The sequence below is a fragment of the Nothoprocta perdicaria genome, unplaced genomic scaffold (assembly GCF_003342845.1).
Source record: "Nothoprocta perdicaria isolate Ctin4 unplaced genomic scaffold, notPer1 scaffold_33, whole genome shotgun sequence".
NCBI lineage: Eukaryota > Metazoa > Chordata > Aves > Tinamiformes > Tinamidae > Nothoprocta > Nothoprocta perdicaria.
In genome coordinates, this window is record NW_020455566.1 from 1,927,151 (window position 1) to 1,939,933 (window position 12,783).

General features: G+C 58.7%; 1 protein-coding gene across 1 annotated transcript; it reads left to right on the top strand.

The window, feature by feature from the left end:
* Window positions 1–8,601: 8,601 nt before the first annotated feature.
* Window positions 8,602–11,405, top strand: FHL3 (four and a half LIM domains 3). The gene is made up of 5 exons (XM_026043339.1): window positions 8,602–8,813; window positions 8,897–9,071; window positions 9,257–9,426; window positions 9,695–9,881; window positions 10,466–11,405. The coding sequence occupies exons 1-5, from the start codon at window positions 8,658–8,660 to the stop codon at window positions 10,615–10,617; spliced, it is 840 nt and encodes a 279-aa protein (XP_025899124.1). The 5' UTR covers window positions 8,602–8,657; the 3' UTR covers window positions 10,618–11,405.
* Window positions 11,406–12,783: the final 1,378 nt, after the last annotated feature.

Genomic DNA, 12,783 nt, shown 5'->3' on the forward strand with positions numbered 1-12,783 from the left:
ATGCAAGGTGAGTGCATCGGCAATGCAAGGAAATGCATTGGTAATGCAAGGTGAGTGCATCAGTAATGCAAGGTGAGTGCATCGGCAATGCAAGGTAAGCGTTGGGGAGCTGCTGCTCTTTGTTTGCAGGGAGCTGCTGCTTTGGGACAACCGCTCTGTAAATAAATCCTTCTGGGTTTGATGAGTTGGGAGAGCGGAGAGGAGGTGTCGGGGTGGCGGCGTTTCCTCGGTACGTGCAGCCGCCATCCGCGTGAGGTTGCATGCTGAGATCCCAAAGCTGCTTTGTTTGTTTGTGTTAATGCGTGCTCCTCCGAGCACCCGCTGCCTTCCCCTGCGAGCGCTGGTGCCGCCGCACGTCCCCGGGAAAGGCGCAAGCTGCTGCTCCTGCTTTCAGGGAATGAGCACGGAGCAGCTTCGCGGCAGTTAAATGGAACATTTCTCCTCGCCTCTGTTCAGGGGCTGAAACCTCGAGGCTTCCTGGCCTTTACCTTAACGTCTGGCTGAGAGGCCCCTCTTACCCCAGCTGTTCTGTACTTTCCTTATCTCTGACAATCTCCCTATAAATCTCCGGTTCGTGGGAGAGCTGAGGTACTAGCGATGAGTCAAAGGCCTGCAGCAGAGGCTTTCTAAAATTCCCTTTGTTTCTGCAAAGTGCTTTTTCTTTCTGCAGACGAGCAGTTTTGATCTGCACGGGGCGGAGGCAGCGGGTGCCATCCGCGTGCCCGCTGTGGCCCCGCCGGGGCAGGGACGCCAAAACCCCGTGTCTGGCTGCGGGACACATAGCCGTCCCGCGCGTTTGCGCCCGTCTGTGCCAGCCGTTCCGCTCGGGCTCAAGGATGTGACGAGTGTCCCCCTTTAGGGGCACCAGGGACCCTCTGTCCCGAAGTACCGCCACAGAGCACTGCAGGAACCAGAAGGGACGTTGCTTCTCTTTTTAGAGCTCACAAGGACTTAGTACTTAAAGATTTCACATAAAATATGTGATATTTTAGCTGCTGGCTTCTCTTAGAATGCGCAATATTTAAGAGTAACTGAAAAAGATACATTTTAAATCCTTTTGAAGCATAAAAGGATAAAGGAGTGATAAACGCTCTTAGAAAGAGCCCGTCTTGTGGATAACTAACTCTATATGGTAAAAGCAAATGACACCTGGGGCCCAGCTCCTGAAGCCAGGAAGGCAGCAGCCGCATGAGATGGAAACTTGGCGAGGCCGCCGCTGGAGATGATCTTGTCCTGGCCCTTGCCAGGATGCCCTGCGCTCGCGCGGCTCCGCGGGCTGCCCTTGGAGAGGCACCCTCCTGCCGAAGGCTGCAGCTGGCACCCGCAGCATCTCCCATGACCATCTTGGTTCTGTGTCGCCCCGAAGCAGGCGCTTCTCGGCCGGTAACGTGAGACGGCCGCTCTTTGCCAGGATTCAATCCTCGCCCGGATTTAGAAGGTGCTGATATGCCGGGGGTTGCAGCTGTAATTGCCTTGCCTTGCAGGGGACACCAGCAGCTGTGCAAAGTCCTTCAGACAGAGGTTATTACTTCTCCTGCAGGTAGCCAAGATGCAGGTCCGGGGTTGCTGATCATACAACTGCAGAGAGGGGTCGCTGGGCAAGAGTGTGTGGCACAAGGGACATTGCCACGTCCCCTGTCACCTTGTGCCCAGCACTCCCTGTGCCCTGCCGCTTTTGCATACCAGGACAACAGGCACAAAGTGCCGCGGCTCAAACTGTAGGTTGCCTTCGCAGCTAGTGTGGCTGGCTACGTGCAAGAAACTAACTGCAAACGCTTGAGTTTGGGAAATGAAGAAGCTGCTAAAAAAAGGGCAACTTGTGACCAAATGTAGCAGGAAAAAAAAAAATCTCTTTGCTCTTTTAAATAATAGGCATGCATTAAATGTCTGTTTTGTATCCTTGTTTGGAAGCAAGCTTGAAGCAGCCCCTTGAACGCTTTCCTGTGCAAAACAGACGTGTAGTGTTGTAAGTACCTTTTATCCAGGGATTACAAAAGGCTTTGTAAACACTAGCTTAAGTTATATATCACCTTTGAAATCCGAATGCCTTCATCCTCCACTTAAAAAAACAAGTGTCTCTGTGGGAGAAGGAATAGTGAAAATGAATTGAAGGAGAAGTTTAGAGAAAAGGAGCAGAATTCCTTCATTTTGCAGTGATTTCTGCCAGAGATGTGCAGATCCCAAAACGTAGCAACTAGAGCAGTCTGATTTTTTTTTTTCCCCTATGTGGAGGCTGTGATGTCTGTTTGAATTGCACGATGTTGGTGCGCTGCGCAGATCTAAGATGAAGGTGAATTAGCCTGAGCGTGCAGTTAGTCATTTCCTGTCATGCTCTCAGTGTTTGAATTCCAGTGTACGAGGTATGACCTTTACTGCATGGGGCAAACAGATTTTGAAATATTCTTGCCGGAGTCCTCCATTTGCACATTTGAATAAGCAGTCAGGCATTTGCGTGGCTTGCGAGTTTATGTGGGCATAAATCAGTTCAGTCGAAAATTACATTTAATACTAGATTATAATCCTCACCAAGTACTTGCTCTGTAGGACTCTCCTTTTTTTTGCACTATCAAGGGCATGATGTTGATTTTACTGGCTCTGTAGCTTTGTGTGCATTTATAGATGCTCTCCTCATGATTTTTGTTGCTGAAGCCTCATGCAGGGCCTCCTTCCCACTCCTCCATCCCTTTACACTGACAAGGACAGAGCAGGTTCACCTATACATTAACCTATTCCAAGCAACAGGCGTTTGGCTTTCCAGAGGAGCTTCTATACGGACCCAGCGTGAAACGTAGGGCCCGGAGGCCAGCCGCTGCCCGTCAGTGTGCTCTGCATGCTTGATGGCTATCTTTAGGGTTTGCTTGTTTGTTTGCATTGCTGTTTGTTGCCAGCAGCACGATGATTAATGCACAGTCTGCACACGATGGCTGCAATGCCCATTCAGCCCTGCGCAAGCAGCAAGTTCCTCATTCCGGCCCAGTTTTCTGCTTGTAAAAGGAAAACTAAGGAAGTCCGTGGGTTTGTTGACCTACTGCTGTGATATTTTTTTGTCAGACCCTTCGCTGCGGGTGTTTTTGCTGGTCCTTTCGAGGCCGGGCTAGCGCGGGTAGATCGGGAGGGTGCAGGTTTGCGTGCTGAGCTCTCTGTGGAGGTGCTGGGGGGGTCGGACGCGGGCGGCCTCGTCGCAATCGGCGGCCTGCTCTGCAGAGCAAGCTTGAGACGAGCACCGTGGTGCCCCAGCCCTGGGATTTTCTTTGCCTCAGAGCAGTGTGGCCAGCAACGCAATTTCCTGCCGCGATGGGAGCCCGGGGAGTCTCGTGATCAAGATGAGCATGGGCAGGGTTTATTTTCCCAGGCTTTCTCAGGCTGAGGAAGCCTGCAGCCCGCGTGCCCCCGCGCTCAGCGCGCAGCCCCAGGGGTGCCGAGGCAGATGAGTGCTCTGAAAGCCCATGGCCCAAAGCACAGAAAGCCGGGACTCCCTGGGAGCATCGAGGGAAGGCGACTTGCTGGATGATGGATTCGGCAGCTCTTGGAAGGGCTGTGACATGGCTCATCATGTGTCTTGAAACTAGTTTAAAAATATATATATTTTATGGAGTTACACATTGCTTTTTACTTTGCTTTTTACCAGGAACAGATAAGCTTCAGCGAGGGGGAGCCCTCTGAGAGCAAACCCGATGCACAGCGGCCAGAGTTAGCACCGCAGCGTGGAGCGCTCTGTGCCAGGGAACCTCGCTTCGGGAAAGAGACAGCAAGGCACAATTCACCTTTTATAGAAGAAGCACATGTCCCTGGAGGGGAAAAATGCCCAGGAGATCTATGTTATTTATTTATTTATTTATTTATTTTTAGACATCACCGTTACCGTAGTTAAACGGGAGCCCACTCTTCTCCCTGAAAGGGGGTGACTCGCGGGGCACAGGAGAAACCGGGCGAGCGGTTTCGCGCCTGCTCTCGGCTCCTGTCTCAGAGGCGATGGGAACAGCCTGGGCTCCCGGGCGCTGTCCCGGGGCTCCCGGGCGCCGTCCCGCTCGCTGCAGCTCCGCGCCCGGCCCTTGCTTCCTATTATGGTTGCCCCGGCCGTGGCTGCAGCTGCTGCGCGTCCCCTCCGCAAACCTGCTCCAAAGCAGCGATCCGGGCAGCCCCTTGGGCTCAGCGGGGGCTGCGCGTGGCAAGGGGGGCTCCTTTAGGACAGTGCTGGGCTCCCCGGGGCCTCTCAATCCCAAAGCTCCTCCATCCCTGCCAGCAGATGAGCTTGGTACCAGTCATTCCCGGCAGTCCCAAGCCGGAGGGTTCTAGCCGTGCTGGGAAGTTTATTTCTCCCAAAGGCTGGGGGCAGTTTCTGACGTGTTTGTGTCTTGTTCCTCTGTGCCTGGGCTCCCTCCTTCAGCTCTGTTTGAACCAGGACACATCCAAATGCCCAAATGTTTTCAATTCCTGACTTCCTCTTGAATACAAAGAATGTGCTTAGACCTGCTGGCTTAACTAATTTTGTATGCATTTTTAAAAATAAGATTAACAGCTGATCTCTTGAGCAAGCATTCAGTTTTCACGTGGGGAGCCGTGGGGGTGCATCCTGCCAGCTCTGCCTGGGTTGCTGTGCTGTCTGTCCAAGATTGCCCTCTGGAGAGGGAGAATTCTGTTTATAACCTGAAATTATTTGGCAATCCTTAGGGCTTAGTGCATTTTAACTCTAAATTGTTGCTATCTGGGCTTTCTAGGTGAAGTTTTTCATTTTACGGTGGCACAATATAGGCTTTTCCTGGCCCTGTAAGAATTAGCTTCCCTGAAGAACATGAGGCTGCAGCAAGCGCTGAATTGTTTTGTCCTCCTCGAGCCCAGCCGCCCTCCGGCCCTGCCTGCACCAGGCGGGAGCTGTGGGGCCTCCATGGAGCCGGTGGGGCTTCGGGGCCTCCATTCCTCACAGCCTCCACTCCGTGGGGCTGCATGGGGCCTCCTCAGGGCCTCCGCTCCTTGGGGTGCCGGCGACCTGGTCCAAGGGCGCTCGGGAGCTCGTGGCGCTCCCGGCTGGGGCGGCTGCCAGCCCGAGCAGCGCCGGGGACACGGGGACGGAGAGGCCGCTCCTCGCGCCCGGCGGGCAGCAGCTGGTTTCCCTTTTAGGGTCGGCCGCAGGCAGCAATTTCACGCGGATTCCAGGAGCTCTAATGAGCCTGGAAAGCCAACAGGGAACGAGAAGTGTTGTTCTCCTCTCCTGACCCTGGAGCGCTCCGAGAGGCTTCCTGCAAAGCCTCGTGCCCGGCCGGCCTCGTCCTTACATGGGGAGGCTGCCTCCGCAGCTCGCTTAGGAACAAGCGGCGGCCCGGCAGGCTGTGAACAGGCACGAGCCTGACACGGCGGCCGGGGCAGGCCTGTTCCTGCGTCCTGCAGCGATGAAGCCGTCTCCTGGGAATAGCCGCACGGGCTGCTCCGGGAGCGCTCTGTCGAGCAGCTGCTTGTGAGCGGGCAGCGAACAAGAGGCCGGTGTGAAGTTACAGCGGGCTGCCCGGCACCATATACATGAGGGCTCTGGCCAGAGGAGCTGCCTGTGGGGCCTCCAAAGGTGGCTGAGCCTCCTGAGCGGTGGCATCCCATGGAGAGCCCGGCCCTAGACAGGCTTTGCCCTGCCCTGGCCTGGCAGGCGCCCGGTTTGCAGACACTGGCACTGGGGTGACGCTGCCCGGGGCTGCCGCCGCGCCGGGGCCGTGGGCAGTGCCGTGCTCCGAGTGCTGTGCTCCGACGGGAAGGGGGCTCAGCTGCCCGTCCGTGGTGGCGGCTCCCTTCCCCACGCACACAGCTATTCTCAGCTCGCTTTGGACTCACCAGGGCTGAATCCCAGGGCACCCCACAGGCTTGTGAGGAGCTCCCGTTCCCGAGCTGGGTGTGCTTGGGCACAGGAGGGCAACTGGGCTTTTCTCCATGCAGAAAAGTCTATCTGTTAGCAAAGGGCAGCCAGCTGGCACGCCTGGGCTGTGTTATTTATTTTTCCTCTCAAGCGGGCAGCGAGACACCTGAGAGGACCCTGGGGCTGCACGGTGCCAGCTCAGGGCCCGTGTTTTGTCCTGCAAGCCCCTAAAGCAGCAGAAAGGAAGGCGCTTTGTGCCCAGCAGCCCGGCCCGGTGGGAGCCGCCGGGGTGGCACCGCTGCCCGCCACCAAGAGCCTGCGGAAGGGCTCGGAGCGGCGGCCCTGCGAGCCCAGTATCTCCCTGCAAACCCTGACGTGTGGGGCAGCACGTCGGGCGGGAAGCGGAGGCATTGCTGTTGGCTTAGCCGCACAGGGTGGTGCAGGCTACGGGAGCGCGCTCTTAGCCCGCAGGTAACGCCTGCGCTAACTCTTCTAAGTCGGGGTCTCAATAACAGTTTTCATTTGGTTTTCTAATATACATTTTTTTTAAATCTACCTCTTTCCACCAGGAATAGAGACAATTTCCAAGTCCCTCATGATAATTGCAGTAGGAATCACGGGCTCTTGTGCTATTTTCTGCTCCGTTTGTTTGGTCTCACCTTCCTCTTCTCCATGAACTTGGTCTCCAGCAGGGCCGGGGCCTTGGGGCTGAGGATGCGGTGTTTGCTTTGGCATTGCTCAGGGCTTTAACACCCCTTCCCAGCACGCCCGCCCGCAGCCCAGAACAAAGAGCACGCAGATCCCTTCCTCGCAGCTTATCTAATGCAAATACCCCCGAGCAAACTTCCTGGGTCTGCTCCTTATTCCCTGGAGGAGGAAGCGTGGCTCGAATCCTGCATGCTCTCCCAGGGCTCTGCGTGGCCAAGGTGGGCGCTGGTAAGGGCGGCACCGGGCACCACGTGGTTGCCACTTGCCATCCGCAGTGGCCCATGTTCGTGGTGCTGGCGCCGGTGCTGGGATTCACAGCAGTGCTCCGGCAAGCGCCGCGGTGCCCGTGGAAGGAGAAGGGGTGGCCGCCGACAGGAAGGTGAACGGGGTGAGAGCTGAGTCTGTGGCACCAGGAGCAGCCAGGGCTTCTCCCATCCGGGTTTTTCCTCCTTTCGTGTCTTCGGGCATTCTCTGACCTGGTGTTGCAGGGCCGGGGGTGAAGGGGGCTCGGCTCGGGCAGTGTCACAGCTGCCGAGCACGAGCGCTTTCTGGAGGCCGTTTTATTGCGGACACACCTTGGAAAGTTCCTCTCCCAGCAGGGTGGGAGGAGGAGGGTTTTGATTTGTTTTCTCTCTGTGCAAAGAGGAAGGTCGTGGAGGGCCCTGGGAAAGGCAGGGGAGGGAGCTGGGCGTGCGGCACGGGCACCTCCATCCTGGTCCTGGCGCTTGGCACCAGCTGGAGTCCAGCGGGAGCCCGGCCCTTGGTTCGGAGCAGCCACCCTCCGGCCTCGGGACCCTCCTGGGCCGCCCTCGCCCACCGCGAGGCTGCTGGGGAGGCAGGCGGGGGCTGCAGGGAGGCAGCCGAGAAACGGGATGGTCTGAAAAGGGACTTTGTTCCCGGCCTGTTGCTCGCGTATCCGTGCGGGAGCGCTGCATTAGTCACCAGCAGCCCTATCTCTGCAAGGCCAGGCCTCCCAGCAGCTGGAATAGCTCCGGGGGCCACAGGGCGGGTGAGGGCCACGGGCATGGGCACCGTGGGCAGCGGGTGGCACCGAGCTGCGTGGCTGCGGGTTGTGCCACAGAAGCCCTTGCTGAAGCAGGTGGTTTCGCAAGGAAAACTGCGGAGTGCGGCGCTCCGCGGCCGGCTGCTTCCATGCAATTCTGTGGGCTTGTCTGCACTTGACAGCAAGGTGGTATTAAAAAGGGTGTGATTTACAAGTGAAGAATTCCATATTTAGGAATAAGCAGAACAGAAGGAGGATACTTTTGTTCCCGAGTTAACATTCGAGACAAAGTGAAACGGTTTGTCTGGGCTGTCTCCCCAAGCCTCCTGCCTTGCAGGAGATGGGGCAGTGAGCCTGCATGCAGAACCCAAGCACTCTGCTGTATGGAAAGCACAAACCCTCCCCCAGCCTTTCTCCCTTGGGAATGTTGGTAGCTGGAGCTCCACACGCAGAGATTTGCCGGGATGCAGCTTCGTAGCTGGGCAGAGCTCCCAGTAGGCTCCCAGTTTCTGCTTCCCTTTGGAGCAGCTGCCCTAAAGTTCTGGAGAGGTTCCAGGATTTGAGATGCTGCCGAACAGACGTGGCGGAGCTCTGGCTAACACAGTGCCAGGGACATTTGGGCCATGGGTGGGGGCAGCTGAGCTTGGCTTTGGGAAGGGCTTATGGTCACGCTCATCGCCCCAAGGTGGCTGTCCCTCCCGTGCCACAGGGTGCGCGCACCCGTGTGGATCTGTTCTGGGTACAGATCAAAACTTTTCACACAGAAAGGTGGGGTTTTTTTCCCTCTTTTTGGAGGAAAGAACCTGCTTCTGCACACGCTCTTGGTGCTCCATCACTGCACTCCAACACAAATCTGGAGACTCATCCCAGCCCCGGTTCACAGAGCAGTCTCTGGAACCATGTGCAGCCCAGGAACAGGCGCTGCTGCTTGGGTCCCCGTCCTGTGCTGATGGTGGCCGCTGAGTGGCCCGGCTCCATAGGGTGCCATCCTTGGCAGGGACACGGAGACCTTGCCGGGAGGTGGCAGGGCTGTGCAGGGACAGCCCGTCCTGACCCGGCATCTCCGTTGATCTCTCAGCAGGCGAAGGAGGCCCTCAAGCTGGCACCATGACAGAGTGCTTTGACTGCGACAACTGCAAGGAGTCCTTGTATGGGCGCAAGTACATCCAGATGGACAACGGCCCATACTGCATCCCCTGCTACGATGCCCACTTTGCCAACACTTGTGATGAGTGCAAAGAGCTCATCGGCCACGACTGCAGGGTGAGTACAGGGCTCTGGGCCAGCGAGCCCATCACCAAGCCCGTTGAGTGGCTGTGCTCCTCATCTCCCGCTGCCTTTCCCAGGAGCTGTACTACGAGGACCGCCACTACCACGAGCACTGCTTCCGCTGCTTCCGCTGCGACCGCTCGCTGGCCGACGAGCCCTTCACCTGCCAGGGTGAGGAGCTGCTGTGCAACGACTGCTACTGCAGCGAGTTCTCCTCCAAGTGCGTTGCCTGCGAGAAGACCGTCATGCCAGGTAGGGGCATGTGGCACCGCGCTGCACTTGTCCAAGTTGCGGTGCCCACGCGCCACTCTGTCACTTGTGGCTGGGTGGGTGAAAAGCCTGGTGTGCAGCACTGTGGGGTGCCCTACACTGTCTCCTTATGACCTAGGCGGGTGATTTGTGCCCTCGTGTCACACTGGGAACGGCTTTCTCCACAGGATCCCGCAAGCTGGAGTACAACGGGCAAACCTGGCATGAACACTGCTTCATATGCAGCAGCTGCCAGCAGCCCATCGGGTCACGATCCTTCATCCCGGACAAGAAGGATTACTACTGTGTCCCCTGTTACGAGAGCAAGTTTGCTCCTCGCTGTACGCGTTGCAAAAAGGTAGGTACGGCCTGGCAGCCCAAAGGTGCCGAGGGCTCCACTCCAGGATGTGTTCCCTCCTTCTGCCGGGAAAGGCTGCTGTAAACGGGCTGGGAGTTGGTTCCTGCATTGCTCTGCCCCGCATCTCAGCTGGAAAGGGAGAGCAGAGCACTCCCAGGGCCACGCTGACCACCAGCTCCCTGCGGTGCTGCGTGTCACCCGTGTGTGTGTGTCACCCACGTGTCACCCGTGTGTTTGTATGTCACCCATGTGCTCTCTCCTCCTGCAGTCCCTGACCAAGGGAGGAGTGACCTACCGCGACGAGCCCTGGCACAAGGAGTGTTTCGTCTGCACGGGCTGCAAGACGCCCCTGGCTGGCCAGCAGTTCACCTCCCAGGACGACAACCCCTACTGCATTAAGTGCTTTGGGAACCTCTATGCCAAGAAGTGCAGCGCCTGCACGAAGCCCATCACAGGTGAGCATGCAGCGTGACCCTACGGGTGCTTCCCTGCGAGCAAGAGGGAACTTTGCCCGCCCTGCTCCCAGCTGGGAGGTGACTTCTTTGAGTGAAACTGCCCTCGGGAGCTCACGTGTGAGCCGGCGGCCCAGACTGGGAGGGAAGCTGCCCCGAGGCCTCTGTGGGAGCCTGGCCATGGCTGAGGGCAGGAGAGCTTGTCCCCAGTTTCATTAACATCTGCCTTGAGGGGACTGCTCCAGCTGTCCCTGCTGGCAGCTGCTGCCACCCCATGTGGCGCAGTCAGTCCAAGTGACAGTGCAGCTCTGCTCTGGGCTCCTCACTGGGGAGGAAACGACGGATCTGATCCAGGATCTCCACCTCACACAAATCCTGTGCAAAGGGGTTTTGTTCCTCCTCGTGCCCACCTAGAGCAGGGACGCCCATGTCAGATCCATCCACAACCATGGGGTGTTTGCTGCTGCAGTGCAGGGATGTACATAAGGAAAAACCTCAGAGAAAAGCAGACCAAGGCTCATTTGTGTGCGAGAAGCTTGTCCTAGTTTCTCCAGCAGCTCTAACCTTGTGCTCTGTCCCTCCTGCAGGTTTTGGTGGTGGGAAATATGTCTCCTTCGAGGACCGTCACTGGCACCATAACTGCTTTAACTGTGCCCGCTGCAAGACCTCGCTGGTTGGGCAGGGCTTTATCCCTGACAACGACGAGATCCTCTGCCGCGACTGCAGCAGCGACCTATGAGCCTCCAAGGATGCCGTGGGGCAGGGGCTTTCTCTACTCTTCAGGGTCTTTGTGCCAAATACCCCCAACAGCATTTCAAGGGCAGAGCACAAGGCGCAGGAGATGAGGGCTGACCCCGCGCCGCGGTGTGTCCCGGAGGTTCCTGTGTCCCTCCATGAAGGCTACAGTATGCTATGCTAAGGCTCCGCGCAGAGCCAGAGCTACATAAAAGTGAAAAGGGAGCTTTCGGGTCTCCCATTATTTAGTCTTTCTTTCTGCTTCCTGTCTGATTGCTCAGCTGGGGGCCCCGTGCCCAGCTAGTGCCAAAGGGCCCGTGCGCTGGCACCGCGTGGCCGCCCCTCTCTTGCACAGTGCTGATTTGTCCCTCTTTCCTGCGTGTTCCCTTTGCTCCGAGTGATCAAGGCAGCAGCCCCCGGACTGTGCAGCTTGTGCAGGGCGCATCGGGCCACGTGCAGAGCAGCCCCAGCTGCTCCAGCCCCCTCCCCTTTCCCGAATCCAGACCCTCTGCTCCACGTGGTGCCATGGAAATGCTCTGGAATGCGAGCGCTCCAGCCCAGCCACCTTCCTGTTGCTCCATGTCCTGTCTGCACCAGCATGTCCCTCCTGCCAGGGCTGAGTGTCCCCACCAGGGTGACCGGCAGAGTCGGGGGCTCCCCAGCCCTGCTCATTCCCACTGTGCCCCCTCAAAAAAAAAGAGGCAGATCCAGGGGGGCGTGTGGGTTGCCGGGGCAGGAGCTTTGCATCCCCGAAGCCGCCCGTGCTGTGGCCCTAGCCGTGCAGAACAGCTCCCAGGCCGCTGAGCGCCCAGGCCAGGGCTGCTTCCCGCCTTGCTCCGGGCTCTCCGGGAGCTAGTGCCTGCCTGGCCGCTCCGTCGCCTCTGCTCTGTCCTGCCCGGGGCGCTTGTGCCAGCCCCGCTTTCCCGCTCGGCCACGTGCTTTTCTCAACACACCTCCTTGGTATTTTTTTCCCCTTTTGTATACTCCCTTGTCGTGGATATGTGACATTTTGTACCAGAGCACAGGATGAAGGGGCTAGCCCCCTGTCGCAGGCTTCACTTAAGAGTGGGGAATGTTCTGCATGCTGAAGCGTTGTTAATTCTGTACTCAGATCCTCACTGAACCCTCATTCGAGAGCTTTGATGCAGGCGAATCGGAGTTGGTGTTTGCTATTCCGAGGAGCTTGGAACAGTCTGCAGAAGGAAGTGTCCCCAGCCTCAGCCTCCTCTTTGTTTCCTAAGGCTTTATATAATAAACTGTTTTAGTGAGACTTGCTCTCGTGTGTGTCTCGTGCTCGCCGGCTCCTGCAGCCCCGTGTTGGGCTCGGCCTTGAGCGGAGGCCGGGGCGGCTCCGCTCGCGGTCCTCACTCCCCTTCCCAGCCCTGGCTGCTCCTGCGCTGCGCAATTGGGTCCCGGGAGCAGGAATATCCCTGGGGCAAGACGGTGTCCCAGGAGCGGGAATGTCCCCGGGAGCAGGACGTGTCCGGAGCAGGAATATCCCTGGGGCAGGACGGTGTCCCAGGAGCAGGAATGCTCCCAGAGCAGGACAGTGTCTGGAGCAGGAATATCCCTGGGGCAGGACCGTGTCCCGGGAGCGGGAATGTCCCCGGGAGCAGGACGTGTCCCGGGAGCGGGAATGTCCCCGGGAGCAGGACGTATCCGGACCGGGAATGTCCCCGGAGCAGGACGTGTCCCTGCTCCCGAGGCTGCTGTGGCGGCTCCGCTGCAGCCCCGCTCCTGCTGCTCCCTGATCCGCAGGGTCCTTCCCCAAAGTTTTCCACAGCCTCCTCGGCCTTCTCCGCCGCTCCGCGAGCCCCGGCCCGGCTCCCGCGGGGGCGGAGGCGGCCGAGCCGCTGCCCGGGGCTCTGCAGCGGCCCGGGAGCAGCTCCCGCGGGCGGCCCCGGAGCCGCTCGCTTTTAGCCAAAAAAGGCGAGCGGCCGCGGGGAACATCTGGATTGCATCCCGGGGGTGACGTCACCCGGACACCGCGGGGCGGGGGACCCGGGAGCGGCCCCCCCCATGGCCCCGGCGCGGTGCCCCCCCCCCCCGCCCGGAAGTGCCCGAGCAGCCCCCCCGCGTGCGCCGCGAAGCCGGAACCTTCCCGCGCGGCGGAACCTTGGCGCGGGCGCCGCGCGCGCGGGGGACACCGGAAGGGCGGCGCGAGCGGCGG